At 50.6% G+C, this 13,965-nt stretch overlaps 8 protein-coding genes across 8 annotated transcripts; 5 read left to right on the top strand and 3 right to left on the bottom strand.

Annotated features, from left to right (window-relative positions):
• Positions 1-754: 754 nt before the first annotated feature.
• Positions 755-2,552, top strand: N7487_005178 (guanosine diphosphatase; the record flags this gene model as incomplete). Its single annotated transcript, XM_056872925.1, has 3 exons — positions 755-1,019; positions 1,072-2,434; positions 2,495-2,552. 3 exons carry the CDS (start codon positions 755-757, stop codon positions 2,550-2,552), a joined length of 1,686 nt encoding a protein of 561 aa, XP_056730645.1.
• Positions 2,553-2,913: 361 nt separating this feature from the next.
• Positions 2,914-3,677, bottom strand: N7487_005177 (NOPCHAP1/New4 family protein; the record flags this gene model as incomplete). Its single annotated transcript, XM_056872924.1, has 2 exons — positions 2,914-3,162; positions 3,219-3,677. The coding sequence occupies 2 exons, from the start codon at positions 3,675-3,677 to the stop codon at positions 2,959-2,961; spliced, it is 663 nt and encodes a 220-aa protein (XP_056730644.1). The 3' UTR covers positions 2,914-2,958.
• Positions 3,678-4,152: 475 nt separating this feature from the next.
• N7487_005176 (BOD1/SHG1 domain-containing protein) lies at positions 4,153-6,312 on the bottom strand (the record flags this gene model as incomplete). The annotated part of the gene is made up of 2 exons (XM_056872923.1): positions 4,153-6,030; positions 6,085-6,312. 2 exons carry the CDS (start codon positions 6,310-6,312, stop codon positions 4,153-4,155), a joined length of 2,106 nt encoding a protein of 701 aa, XP_056730643.1.
• Positions 6,313-6,610: 298 nt separating this feature from the next.
• Positions 6,611-6,991, top strand: N7487_005175 (putative NADH-ubiquinone oxidoreductase 14 kDa subunit; the record flags this gene model as incomplete). Its single annotated transcript, XM_056872922.1, has 2 exons — positions 6,611-6,644; positions 6,759-6,991. The coding sequence occupies 2 exons, from the start codon at positions 6,611-6,613 to the stop codon at positions 6,989-6,991; spliced, it is 267 nt and encodes an 88-aa protein (XP_056730642.1).
• Positions 6,992-7,521: 530 nt separating this feature from the next.
• dscA (ubiquitin-protein ligase dscA) lies at positions 7,522-9,945 on the top strand (the record flags this gene model as incomplete). Its single annotated transcript, XM_056872921.1, has 1 exon — positions 7,522-9,945. The coding sequence occupies one exon, from the start codon at positions 7,522-7,524 to the stop codon at positions 9,943-9,945; it is 2,424 nt and encodes an 807-aa protein (XP_056730641.1).
• A 219-nt stretch (positions 9,946-10,164) lies between these two features.
• On the bottom strand, positions 10,165-11,181 carry N7487_005173 (glycine decarboxylase subunit H). Its single transcript, XM_056872920.1, has 3 exons — positions 10,964-11,181; positions 10,747-10,809; positions 10,165-10,612 (listed from the first exon to the last, which is right to left on the bottom strand). The coding sequence occupies exons 1-3, from the start codon at positions 11,097-11,099 to the stop codon at positions 10,299-10,301; spliced, it is 513 nt and encodes a 170-aa protein (XP_056730640.1). The 5' UTR covers positions 11,100-11,181; the 3' UTR covers positions 10,165-10,298.
• A 156-nt stretch (positions 11,182-11,337) lies between these two features.
• On the top strand, positions 11,338-11,857 carry N7487_005172 (mitochondrial 37S ribosomal protein bS6m; the record flags this gene model as incomplete). Its single annotated transcript, XM_056872919.1, has 3 exons — positions 11,338-11,361; positions 11,439-11,470; positions 11,548-11,857. The coding sequence occupies 3 exons, from the start codon at positions 11,338-11,340 to the stop codon at positions 11,855-11,857; spliced, it is 366 nt and encodes a 121-aa protein (XP_056730639.1).
• Positions 11,858-12,777: 920 nt separating this feature from the next.
• N7487_005171 (acyl-CoA thioesterase) lies at positions 12,778-13,948 on the top strand (the record flags this gene model as incomplete). Its single annotated transcript, XM_056872918.1, has 2 exons — positions 12,778-13,038; positions 13,094-13,948. The coding sequence occupies 2 exons, from the start codon at positions 12,778-12,780 to the stop codon at positions 13,946-13,948; spliced, it is 1,116 nt and encodes a 371-aa protein (XP_056730638.1).
• Positions 13,949-13,965: the final 17 nt, after the last annotated feature.

Here is a 13,965-nt window from a genome sequence, read left to right as displayed (position 1 = left end):
CATAACGATACATATGTATCTATCGAATAGGGTGGCCTCTGTACAATGAGGACATACACCATCTGGCGCATAGTCTAAACTAGCTGCCTTCCAAGGTTAGTACATGGAAGATGGAGGTTTCTTCCTCGGTTTTGGAGTCGGGACATAGTGGGTAGTACATACTAATAAACTAATGCAAGCTGTACTCTCTGTATTCCATAGGAAGATGAGTACACGCCAATCTTGCTTTGTGTATTTTGTGCACACAACATTTGATTTTTCAGATCTACCTACGTGCTTCATAGTTTACACTGTTAACTTGATTGGATTGCAAGTCTGCTTGCTCTAACTTCTCTCGTAGAGACTTGAATAATTCTATTTTGCTTTATTTAAGTAGCAAAGGTCTATTTTACACTTGTTAGAAGAGAACATGTTTTGATCTTACGTATATCATTCGTAGTGTGCATAACCCTGGGAACCTCTCCGTTTGCGAGAGGTATGTACTTGTTACTAAATCAGTACCCCCATGCATTGAACGCCACCTGCGCCACAACCATGAAACCCTGAATCTCCTTTCTCTCCTGACAATTTCCTCTCTTTACACCCATCCACTTTTTTTCTTCCTTTACTGGCTTGGTGTTTTTGGAGGACATCGGCTCAATGGTTGCTTATCTGTTTCTTTCTTCCTCTTAACCCCATACAATCGTTCAACTGTTATTGCGCCAGCGACAAACGCCACCTGTCACTGTACCCTTATAATTCGACAACTGCTCGAATGTCGACTGGAGTCGACAACCACAACCATAACAGCAAATCTGACTACATAGATTCAGCCATTCGCCGCCGCTCTATTTCCCACAGCGACGGATCTGCTATCTCGCGGTCTATTAAGTTCGGTCAATCCCCCGACAAACAACTCGTCAACATGGCACAGACCCAGAGATCACGTTACTTGAAGACGGGGGCAATCATTGCCTTCATCTTTATGGTCTTGGTGTGGCTCTCCCCGTCCCAGCCAAGCGCTTCAAATCTTACCAACGGTTGGTTTTCCCCTTGCGCGCGGTGCCGTTCGTAGAACTGATTATTTGGCAGAGCAACCACCTTCAAACAATGGCGCTTCCACTTCGAGAACATGCACTAAGCCATTTGATTCGTCCAAGCCTCTTATTCAGTACGCTCTTATGATCGATGCCGGCAGTACTGGGTCCCGGATTCATGTATACCGATTCAACAATTGCGGCCCTACCCCAGAACTTGAGAACGAGGTGTTCGAACAAACGAAAAAGAAGGACGGTGGCTCCTCCGGTCTCAGCTCTTTTAGAGAGGATGCCGAGGGTGCAGCTCTGAGTCTGGACCCTCTTATGGATGTTGCTGTGAAGTCGGTTCCCGAGGAGTACAGATCGTGCTCTCCGATTGCCGTCAAGGCCACCGCCGGACTTCGTCTCCTGGGTCCTGAAATGAGCGACAAGATTTTGGAGGCCGTTCGACACCGCCTGGAGACCGCCTATCCCTTCCCTGTTGTCTCCAAGGAGAAGGGCGGTGTCCAGATCATGGATGGTTCCGACGAAGGTGTCTACGCTTGGATTACGACCAACTATTTGTTGGGCAAGATCGGTGGCCCGGATGAGACTCCTACGGCCGCTGTCTTTGATCTGGGTGGCGGTTCCACACAAATTGTCTTCCAGCCTACCTTTGAGCAGAGCAAGGCTGGTGGTATGCCGGAGCACCTCGCCGCCGGTGACCACAAGTATGACCTCAAGTTCGGTGGCCGTCAATTCGAGCTGTACCAGCACTCTCATCTAGGATACGGTCTCATGTCTGCCCGTGAGCATATGCACACCGTGGTCTTGGAGGCGATGCTAGCTCAGAGCCCCAATGACCTGTCCTGGGTTCAGCAGCCTATCTCTAACCCCTGCATTGGCCCTGGAATGGAGAGAGTCGTTAAACTCAAATTCCCCGCTGGTCATCCTCTGGGGCCGGAAGTCGAAGTGACCATGGTCGGCCCAAAGGACAAGTCTATGGCCCCCCAGTGCCGTGCTATCGCCGAGAAGATCCTGAAGAAGAACGGCGACTGTAAGCTTGCACCCTGCTCCTTCAACGGTGTGCACCAGCCCTCTCTCGCGAAGACTTTCGCCCGAGAGGACTTGTACATCTTCTCTTATTTCTTCGACCGCACGGCTCCTCTTGGCATGCCGGAGTCTTTCACTCTGGATGAGCTTAACCAGCTGACCTCCACCGTTTGTGCCGGAGAGAGCGAATGGAAGGGCTTCGAGAATGTTAAGTTCGAAAACGAGGAGAATGCTCTTGTGCAGCTTCGGGGTCGTCCCGAGTGGTGTATGGACCTTAGCTTTATGATGGGCTTGCTCCACACTGGCTACGAAATACCCTTGTCTCGCGAGCTCAGGATCGCGAAGAAGATCAAGAATAACGAGCTGGGCTGGTGTCTTGGTGCGAGGTTAGTTCACTCTTTCCCATGGTTTTTTTTTTTTTTAATCAGTATACTGACCTGTTACAGCTTGCCTCTTCTGAGCCAAGAATCCGGCTGGACTTGCCGCATTAAGGAAGTGGTTTAAGAAAATGAGACGCTCGAACGGTGAAACGCAAAATTATCACTTTTTTTAATAATGTCATTCGATCATAGTGCATGATGGGTTCATGCATATATAGAGATCCGCGGATATGCTCGTGTTTTGTTTTACTATTTTCTTTTCTTCCATATCCGTTATCTAGATTTGATTTCTGATGACTTGCATACATAGGGAATGAATGTATGAGAGTCTTTGTGCATGCGATTGGTTTGGAGCCACTTCTGTAGAGAGGGAAAAAAAGGAAAGCATTAGACGCTAAATGATAACACGGATCCCACGATATGCAAATGTCAAGCCAGTAACCTTGGAAATCGCCATTGGATCAAGACCACATATCTCAATCAAAAGAAATGTCATAAATAATGCAACCCACTGAATAATCAAGTGTCTACTAAGCCATCTCCTCGATAGACGGCTTGTCCGTATTCGACTTTTTACTCTTCCCTCCCATAAGCTTCCCAATGATATCCGAGTCGTTCATCTCCCGAGGGGTCTTCCCAGCCCTAGTGGCACCCTCCGACCCTTCGTCGTCACTCTCCTCGCCACTTGAAGAATCCCCATCGCGCTTCTCTTCCAAAACCCCAAGACCAAGATCCTGAAATTCGTTAGCAAACTCCCATCCCGATCATTAAGCACTATCAACAAACTTACCATCTCAATATACTGCTCCCCATTCTCATCTGCATTGTCGAGAACAAGATCCCCAGCCTTCCCAGCTTCAATCTGCCTCTGCAAATCCTCATTTGCATCCTTCATCTTTGGCAAGAAAGCGTTGAGCCGTGACAAAATTCCCGAATCGCCTTTCATGCGATATATGCGGGGTTTCGGGCGGCCAGCGATGTGAGGTAGCGAGGAGGATGAATCAGGGGCATGCGTGTGGGTGGTGGACTCTCCGGTGTTATTCATTTCTTCATCGGAGTGTTGTTCGTCCTCCCTTTCGCTCTCGCTGTCATCCTCCGAAGATGAGCCTGAGGAGGAGGTTGGGTCAGAGTCGGATGATTGAACAGAGTTGGCGCGCTGTGTACGGGGAGCAGTGCGGTCTGCTAGGTTTGTAGTTTGTGGAGAGGCACTGCTTTCAGCAGCCTCGGATCTTGTCGTTGCTTTTGGCATATTTGTGGTGTTTGGTGGTATGCGGTTTTCTGGGAGTCGCAGAGATTTCTGGGAGGTTGCGATGCGTTGGTGAGGGATTGGAGCGTTGGAGGGCGTGCTGACAAAATATTTCGAGATCTTTTATGTGGCTAAATGTGATCTCAGTGCCCGGGTTTTGTCTGTGTTACTGGAAAAATGAAAGTTAAGGAGTCTGGTTAGAGGTCGGGCATTTTCAACTTTTTTGGGTGGAGAACTGATAACGGATAAGCTTATCGGCTATCGAGGCATGTGCCCAGGTGATCTACGTCAGCATCGAGATGCTTTCAAAACGACGTTTAGATAGAATTGAGAATACAAATCGTAGATGGCAGTGATATTCAAATGGTTAGGATCACTCTAGTCATACATGTTATTATTACAGGGTAGTATTAAAAAAGGCAAGCCGTTAAAAGGCCTCCCCGATCTTGTTATACATGGCAAAAGACCTGCGTAAAAATCATCGACTCCGGTTCCTTCTGCGACTACGGCTTCGTCGCCGACTTGGGCTTCTTCGTCTGCTAGGACTCCTTCGGCGACTGGGGCTTCGTCGACGAGGTCGACGGTCATCTGCGTCCTTTTCCTTTTCCTTTTCCTTTTCTTTTTCTTTCTCCTTTTTTTCTGTGCCAACCTCAAGATCCCCTTCTTTTGCTTGAGCCAGATCCTTGTCCCGTTCAGATACAGGTTTGTAACGGTCAATGTCGGCTAGCCGGGGTCGCTGTTCTCGCTCTCGCTCTGGAGATCGGACCCGGCGGCGGGGTGACTTGCTTCGGTTGCTCGTGGAGGGCACGTAACGATCAATATCTAGAGTAGGAGAAGGCGAGCGACGCCGAGACCTAGATCGCCGTCTATTAGATCGAGAACGTGACCGAGGACGGTCACGGGCGCGAGGGCGCGAGCGTGAGCGGCTGCGAGAACGTCGACGTATGGGTGAACGAGAGCGGCTGCGAGAACGTCGGCGTATGGGTGAGCGAGAGGGCCGACTGCGCCGAGGGCGATAATTGTCATGATCTCGGTCTCGGTTGCGGCTGCGGTCCCGGTCACGGTCCCGGTCTTTGGACCGCGATCGATCACGTATTCTATCTCTATCTCGGCCAATACTGCGGTCCCGGTCACGCCGGCCGGCGGATCGACTGCGGCTGCGACGGCTTGGCCTGTAGCTTCCACCACCTCGGTCATCCCGGAAGTCACGGTAGCCACGTCGCGCATCCATATCACGATCTCGAGACCTCACAGAAGTATCCCGAGATCGCTCACGTCGACGATCTGTGTCATAACGGGATGTGCGGCGCCGCCGCGAGCGACTACGGCTTCGATCCCGAGTCAAATGTCGAGGCCGATCTCCCCGGTCTGCAAGAGAACCACGCCTCGCGCCAGCATCTCGGCTGGCCGCTCTGGTAGATGTATTGGAAAACCTGGAATCATTGGCGTTCTTGGCCGGTCCTAATGTTGACGCTGGCGGTTTCAGTCCATTTTCAATAGCCTCGGCTTCTTCAAAGTCAAACTCGGGCTTCTGCCGAGCCTTGGCTGCGAGTTCTTCGCCTTCTTTCAAGAGCATTTGCAAAGCAGCCTCCTCAAGTGACTTCTCATCAACAAGGGGCGCTAGCACAGGAGTGGGAGCATTCGACGTAGACGACTTGTCGTGTTTTGAATCCCGGGGCCGGGGGGATAAGCCACGGTCAGAGCGATAGGCCGGAGAGCGGTCACGGAAACGATCTCTATCTCGGGTTCGACTGCGGTCACGGTCCCAGCCTCGGTATCGCTCCCTGTCTTCTCGCCTTCGTCGCTCATACCTTTCATCTCGCTCTCGTTCTCGCTGCTCGTCGAGTATCCGTTGCTCTTCGCGTTGGCGTTCACGATCGGCGCGCCTCTGTTCATCAATTTCCTTTCTCCGGGCCCGGTCTTCGTCGTCTTTCTGGCGTTCAAGTTCGCGTTTCTTTTTGCGTTCTTCATCCCTGATGCGTTTTTCCTCTTCCTCAATCTCTCTCTGTTTGCGCTCCTCTTCGCGCCACACCTTTTCCCGCTCCTCCCGCTGGGCGCTGACGTATGCTTCGTAATCTGCATCGGTTTTGTTCCCTAGCTCGAGTTCACGGGCGGCGACTTCCTCTCCAACGTCCTGGCATCGGATCTCACGAACAGATGCGAGGATAAAATCCAGGTGTTTGGATGCTAATTGGTCGATGGAGTCCTCCACGCTCTTGTAGACATCACCACGGTCCACCGCACCCTCGATTAGTGTCGCTGCTTTTCCTCTCTCGCGGGACAGCAGTGCGGGCTCGCGATCGATCTCCGATTCTGCAAGTGCGACCAACTTGTTGGTAAAATCAGTTCGAAGTTCCTGTTCGAATAGGATTAGCAGAGCGCAGGAGAACATGTAAATAATTTCTCATACTCCATCATTGAAGTCAGCCCATATTTGTTTGCGAACACTATCAAAGCCACCTTTCTTCTTGAATGAATGTAGGAGTTTGTCAATGGCTGCATGTTGCGCGGCAGACAAGGGCAGGTCATCGGTCTTGAACTTCTTGCGCTTCACGCTCTCAATATCAATAGACCGTTTAGCGGTAGAATGGACATCCTCTATCTCCTGAGGATTGACCATTGTCTCATCAGAAGCCATAGTAACACGACTGCCGTGGACAACCTTGGAAGAGAGTGATTCAAAGTCGCGCGAGCGATAAGCGATAACAGCAGTGCTCGGAAGAATAGTTGTTCCGTGATTGGGAACTGCGGCCCGCTGATTTGCTTCAACCTCGTCTCTCCTGTGCTATTGCGACGGCAGCATTCAACTCCACCTCCATTTACCCCGGCCGCTGTGGTGTTGAATTAACCAATCCACCCATCCGCCTTTTGATCCTTTTTCTCGGATCCCCTTCCGCACTCGAATTACAACCATAACCCCGCGCCCAACCGCGATCATGGTTCACAAAGTACTCTTCTGGAGTGGCTTCGGTACGTGACGGGTTCTCCCCTAGGCTCTCAATTCATTACAAGAATGTCCTGCTTAGTAGCATGGTTTTTTAATTTATTCTATGGCGATTGGAACTAACCGCGTTGATTCCACAGGCATTGCCGTCCGCCTCTGGCAACTCGGTATCGAGATGCGTCCGATCCTCGCCAAGGAATCCCTCTGGGTCTACCCTCTTTTCGCCGGTGTTGGTGGAAGCTTTGGCTACTGGCTCCAGGGTGTTGAGAGCAGACAATTGAAGATGCTTGCACAGCGCCGCGAGGCTATTCTCGAGAAGCGTCGGCGGCGAGATGAGAAGCCTGAGGGCGGTGTCCTGGCTGCTGCGTCATAAAGCAAAGAGCTATTATGATTGAGATGGTCGTTGTGTGTATGCGTTTTTCTATTTGTACCAAAATTCAACCGGTTTGATATCAGCATTCGGGTCTGCACATTTAGTGGACAATCCTTCTTAAGGTTGCCACAGATGAATTGGCATTTCTTATGTTTTTGTTCTGTTCTTCAAAATTCTGGATAAGAGTAGTCTCCAATTTGCCCAACTCTTTTTTTAATTTTACGGGGTATAAATCCCGAAGTAGAACGTTTCCAGGGTTGATATCGACCCATCCATCCCGGTCTGAGGCGTCATGAGTCAGCAAGGAGTGGGTGCCCGGCGGGCAGGCTCCCCGGGGTCGAGTACATCATCAACTCCGCTCCGTAGACACCTACTTATACTGCGCTCGTCATTCATTAGTTTATTTCTGTTTGCTCCCTCTGTAAATTAGCCGAGCTCCCCGGTCCTCCTCGGGTCTTTTGTTTCTCTTTATCGCGATGCTTATTGCCTGTCTTTGAGGAAGAGTCCGATGCCGAGACTGCGTGGCATAGATGGATAACCGCGGCTCCTTTTTCTTCTTCCTGTTGGTGTTCTACCTTCTCCTCAGTTCTCAGTCTCGACCGCCATTGATCGATGAAGATCGGGCACGGCAACGTGAGCTTGACCATGAGCGACAGGTCCTCCGGCTGTTAAATGGGTCAAAATACGGCGATTTCGATCCGCCCGCCGATCGATGGCTTCCTTTTTCGGGCCTGAGAGAGAATGACAGCTATGCTTGGGATCTTTTCCCGCAGGTCAAAGGCCTGGCTCGCCACCAATTGCAATCATCGGTCTCAAATGCTGGATTAGAACCCCCGGCTGGTCTAGAAGACCCCACCGTCTCGCCGACGTTGAACTTGACCAAACTCCTGCTTCCAGTATATCGCAACTCAACTGGAAAGCTTCGGGGAGACTGGGTCCGGCAAACTGAAGGTGCCGATCGCCGTGAGCCTCTGAACACGACAGCCATCGCTGAAGAACACGAGTACTTCACTCATGAATTCAGCCATAATATCACCGGCAATGGGGGCACCTTTTACTTCGATCTTGAAGAGGGAGGTGGCGAAGAGCTTCAGATGGGAGATGGACTTTTGAGAGAGATGCGCGCCAGTTTGACAGTCGAGAGCGAGGACTTCTGGGGAAGTACCTGGTACATCTCGTTGTTTGGTGTACACTTCCCGGACACCGGAAGTATCATTTTGACTACTTCTAGTGAGAAATTCGGTGGTATCTTCTCGTTGCCACATTTTATGCTTTCTTCTGACTCTTACGAACTGTCCCATGAGCTGCTTCTCAAGTCGCTGTCGGACACCATTTCGGACAAGCAAAATCGACCCCCAACACTGTTCCCCTGGTCCTCTTTGGCAGGAACAGAGCAAATGGAGTTCCCTGCGCCCAAATGTGAACATATCGTCTACTTGCAACAACATCCAGTCATGATCGGAGATGCCGCTGCTGACCGATTGTTATTGGAGCGTATGGAGCAAGAGCTCAGATATCCGATGGGAGCCCCAATCCCAGATCCCCCTCTTATGGTTATGTCTGCCGTTGTCTTCTCCCCAGACTGCGGGTACATACTTCAAACAAAAGGAACCCCTGAGTTCCCTCCTTCTGATTCACTATATGTCACTGGGCCCAAACATGAGGAGTACAGTAAATATGCAGCTCGTCTCATTTTCGTGGTTTCTGGCGTTTTTGTTGCACAGATCACTCTGCTTCTCCGACAGATCAAAGAGGCTTCCACTCCTTCTACTCGGAGTCGGATAAGCTTCTATACCATCGCATTGATGGCGCTGGGCGATGCATTTGTTTTGACATTCATTGTTTTGGAACTATATGCGGCAGTGTCTTTCTTGGTTCTGACCACTGCATCATTTTTAGCGTTCCTGTCGGTGAGTTATATTGGAATGAAGTTCATGATGGAAATATGGGCAGTGCAAGAGCCAGAAAGAAGAGAGCAGGATCGTCCGCCCAATCCATCACCTCCGACTACTCGCGCGGAAACTTTGCCTTTGCCTGCCACTGCTCCGGCGGTGCAAGACTCGGGTGCAACCCCAATCATCTTGTCGCCCGACCAAGATCCCCCCGACGATGAGATGGATTCACCGCCGCCACCCACCCGAACCGCTCCTCCAACTCCAAGGCAAATCCGCAGTGACGTAGGGACAATGTATGCACGGTTCTATCTTGTGCTGTTTAGCATGCTCATCCTGTCAATCTGGGCTTTCCTCCTGCCGAGACGCCTTGGCTCGATCTACACCCGCTTCTTGGCAGCAGTCTATCTCTCCTTCTGGGTTCCACAGATTTACCGCAACGTGATGCGAAATTGCCGCAAGGCTCTTCGATGGGACTTTGTTGCCGGCCAAAGTGTTCTCCGGCTCTTCCCGTTCCTGTACTTCCTCACAGCACGTGGAAATGTGTTGTTTATCCGCCCTGACTACACGAGCGCATTCATCATGACTGGATGGGTATGGATCCAAGCATGGATCCTGGTCAGCCAGGACGTTCTCGGACCACGCTTCTTTGTGCCTCGTGGCTGGGCCCCGCATGCATACGATTACCATCCCATGCTTCGCGATTTATCCGGAGCGGACGAGGATCTCGAATCCGGTGGTGGCGTTTTGTCTATCGCATCCCTGCGAGGCGATGAGCGAGACCTGGTCAGTGACTCCAAGGATGATGACAAGCAGTGGAAAGACCGCAAGAAGGCCATATTCGATTGCGCTATCTGCATGCAGGATATCGAGGTGCCTGTCCTTCCCGCACCTTCTGCCTCAGGTGGAAGTAGCGTTGCCGATGGGGCCTCAAGCATCTTGAGTCGCCGGCTGTACATGGTCACTCCTTGTCGTCATATCTTCCACACTGCATGTTTGGAAAGCTGGATGAGACTTCGTCTCCAGTGCCCGATCTGTCGTGAATCCATACCTCCTGTATAGCTTATGTTATAATGTTTTTATACATGATATCATTCACCTGCACACAGACCTGCTGCATTCCATTGTTGAGACTTGCGTGATCTAACTCTGAATACACATCCACCTGGATATATGGACCATGATTTCTCTACAGGAAAATGAAAGAACAATCCATTCACAAATATAGAAATCTTGTTGAACAGTATTATCGATCTGCTTACGGATCGACGTATCTAAACGCTTTAGTTGAAGGAAATCGGTCACCATTGGGCATACATGACAATATAACATCACACTTAAAGAAAAAGGCATTCACTACGCAGAGGCAGGCTTTATAAACCACGAATCACGACCAGTCTTTACACTCCACAAATCTAAGCATCGATAGTCGCTTTGTAGGCAGCCTCATCAAGCAAGGCATCGAGCTCAGCAGCATCAGCGACCTCAATCTCAGCGATCCAGCCCTCACCCTCGGGGCTCTCGTTGATGGTCTTAGCCTTATCCTCAAGGACGCTGTTACCCTTGATAACCTTGCCAGCGACGGGGGAGAGGACATCGGAGGCAGACTTGACGGACTCGACAGCGCCGACGGGCTCGCCGGCGACGATCTCGAGGTCGACCTCGGGAAGCTCTACGTAGACGACATCACCCAAGGAGTGGGCGGCGTATTCGGTGATACCGATCTTGGCTATAGAGGGTGTGTTAGTTACATCGTTGCTCCACATCCTGTATACTATGGAAGACCATATACAGCTGGGACTTCGGTTCAATAGGTCGAAGAGGTGTATGGAACCAATTGATCGGGGGTAGTAGGGAACTAACCAGTCTTGCCGCCATCGGCCAGCTCAATCCATTCGTGGGACTCTGTGTACTTCTTCAGTTGGGCTATAATTGCGAATTGGTGCGCCGTTAGTAAAATGCGACATCATTGAGCTCCAGGAAGCATGTTTGAGGGATTGTCATGCTTCAATGCAGTCCAAGTGTCTTATTTATCACCCTGGACAGCATTTAACAGCACCGGGGGGTTCACGGTACTCACAGAGAGGGCTCTGAGAGAAGCTCCTGGTTCCCCGCGGGAAACGGAAAGCAGGCGCAACCTGGCAGGCGGAAGCAAGAGGCTTCTGGGTAAGGACCCGGGAAGCGAAGGGGCGGATTGCGCGAGCGACGGAGGACATTTTTGGGGTATAGAGGAAAGGAATTGAAAGCGTGGAAAGTGAAATGAGAAGAGGGGAGAGTTTAAGTAGAAGGGAAAGAAGGTTGATGCCCTTCTCCGGCGGAGTTTCGTTGACGGCATTTCCCCGATAACGAAATGCCAAGACCGCGATAAGCAACGCGCTAACCTCGTCGGATTTTGCTGGCTTCAAATGGTCATCGCTCCATTTCTGTCTCTAGTACCCCCCACCCCTCGATGCCATGTTGTACGAGCTAATTGCCATTGTATGTTTTGATCTTATTGGAATTGTCATAATGACTCTAAATGATATGTCTGGATTTGCTAACCGCTCTGCGAACAGGTCCGCCCGGGCAGCCTCAACGAGGTGCGAGAGTACGTCTAAACCAACACCATCGCCGCAATCTCCATATGCGAACCTATCGAATACTAACATGCATACTTGACTGCAGAATCGCCCGTAATGCCGGTACCCAAGTCATCCGCTCCGGCGGCGTCGTTCGCGGCTACACCAACTGGGGCGCCTTCCGTCTACCCAGAGTCACTACGAAACATCAGGCCCGATACACCGAAGGTCACCACTTTATCATGCGCTTCGACTCCTCCGGCTCTGTTCAGGCTTCTATCCGCCGCACTCTCGGTCTCGACCCGCGTATGATCAACTTCTCCGTAGTCAAGCTTGGCGACAAGCTTGAGGAGATCAAGGACATCGATGGCAAGGTCCAGTGGAACAACGTTTCCACCATCACCGAGCAAATCTGATTGACGCAATTTTCTTTGACGGAAGTTTGGTTGATTGTTGATACCAGATTTAGGAGCGTGGATTTGGATTTCAGCACTTTTCTTTTTTGTTCTTTGTATTATTATGGCACGGGCATTGGGAACTGCCACTCGAACCTATCAGCACAATCGGCGCATATTGTACAAAATACCAGTTTGATCTACAAGTCTATTTTGTGGCTGTTACTACATTTCGTGTTTCCTCTACTCCTCAGTCCTCCATAAACGATGGCAATGGTGAGCACGACAAGCAGACCATGCATCTAATAGGAAGGGTCAATATATACCTCCTTATTTTATTTATAAAGAGATCGGTATGCCACATCCTCTGAACCCTACAACCATTATTCGATTTATGTAAACCTGAGAAGCGAAGTGCTCCTGCCGAAATGCACTTACTTCGATCAATCCTAAACGCTAAATTTGGATTGAACATCCTATAGATACATAGAAAACCGATTCGTATAGGAGTCATACAATCACCTTGTTCAAAACTCGGACATTTAGAACATTCATCTATATATTGTAGGGTCATGTGAGTCAAATTGACAAGCCGAGGCACCGGCTAGTCCCGTCTCTTTAATCCGGGGTACGTACCAATCCCCATACATCCATTATCAACCCAATTACCTCTACCTACGTGCTCCTCACGATACAATCCTACAGGGTTGCTATTATATAACAGGAGACTGTACTGATACTGGTTCATTAACCCCACTCTCACCCACCACAATCCCGGGGACGATCACCATCGGATCCAGGGCCAGTATTGTTGACCGGACAGGTACCATCAGCCCGCAAAACAATTCTCGTTGTCGACACAAGTAACTGACTATTTTGCGCAGACTGTACTCACGGGGGAGAAAGGCTTAAATCAAACCGCCTCTCGCCTCTTTTGCACTATGTCTCCGCAACGCGGGGCCCCGGACAACAGCAGCGAGCTGATATCCCCGCATTCTTTTGTTGAGTTGATGTCGCTGCAGCAACTCGAGGATGCCTTTGTCTCGTATCCCGATTCCACTGAACCAGAAAAGATTGAGCGGTTCCGCTCGCTAGCAATACCTTACAATCCTGGGCAGGGAGCGCGCTCCTTCGGCGGACATGTCTACGCCCAATCAGCCTATGCAGCGTCAAAGACCGTCGGTCAGGGGTTAGTGATTCACGTAAGGTCTTATACATCAATTTTCTTTAAAGACACTCAAACTGACGTACCGACAGGATATGACGGGCACATTCATCCTAGGAGGGCGACTCGACACGCCATACGTGTACACAGTGCGACATATCCGCGATGGATTCATGTACAGTACACGAGCCGTCGACGCACGGCAAGCAGGAAGAATCTGCTTCTCATGCATATGCTCCTTCAAACGCGATGAGAAGCAGCGTCTCTTTCAGCACCAGCCGACATCAGCACAAACGCGCTTCGACTCAATCCTCTCGGCAAAACGACCAGAAGACCAGTCTCCGAGTCCCAGTGTGGACGCAGAATGGTGGATCGAGGCGGTGCAGCGGGGAAATATCACCGAGCACAATTTTCCCGGTCTGGACGTGCGCAAGACCGATATGAAAGGTTATAACCGCGCCGAGGATGTCAAGCAACATCCTGAGCGATATCGCCAGCTAACGCAGTATCGGCTCAAAGGCTCACCAGACGAGGATCCTGCTGCCAGTTTGGCACAGATTCGGGAGAGGGAAGAGAACGGGGAATATGATAATTTATATGCGTGTGCGCATATGTATTCCAGTGACAAGAACTCGCTTCTTTTGATTCCGCGCGCATTGGGGATCAAGAACTGGACTGAGATGGCGAGTCTTACGCTTACTGTTATTGTCCATCAGCATGGAGAAGCTCTGCGGATGGTTGATTGGGAGGGTATTGGCGATAGCGATATTGGCGGCGCGAGTGAGTTGCCTATGAAGTGGTTCGTACAGGAGGGGTGGACACCTCGGACTACGGAGAATAGGGGGACACATGAGAGTCATATTTGGAGCCCTGATGGGACGTTGCTGGCGACTTCTTTGCAGGATAGCATGTTGCGCTTGAAGAAGTTGGGGGTTGCAAATTTGTGATTTGTAAAGGCCCCTCA

This window comes from Penicillium crustosum, assembly GCF_028827405.1.
Source record: "Penicillium crustosum strain IBT 35664 chromosome Unknown utg000002l_segment0_segment0, whole genome shotgun sequence".
NCBI lineage: Eukaryota > Fungi > Ascomycota > Eurotiomycetes > Eurotiales > Aspergillaceae > Penicillium > Penicillium crustosum.
This window is presented reverse-complemented; position numbering and strand designations above follow the sequence as displayed.

Bases quoted from the DNA above. Each gene is read 5' to 3' on its own strand.
- N7487_005173 (XM_056872920.1), bottom strand. From the start codon at position 11,099: ATGTCCTCCGTCGCTCGCGCAATCCGCCCCTTCGCTTCCCGGGTCCTT. The intron at 10,810-10,963 runs GTGAGTACCGTG...TCGCAATTATAG, and splicing joins CTTCTCTCAGAGCCCTCTCT to CCCAACTGAAGAAGTACACA. The intron at 10,613-10,746 runs GTTAGTTCCCTA...CACCCTCTATAG, and splicing joins GGCCGATGGCGGCAAGACTG to CCAAGATCGGTATCACCGAA.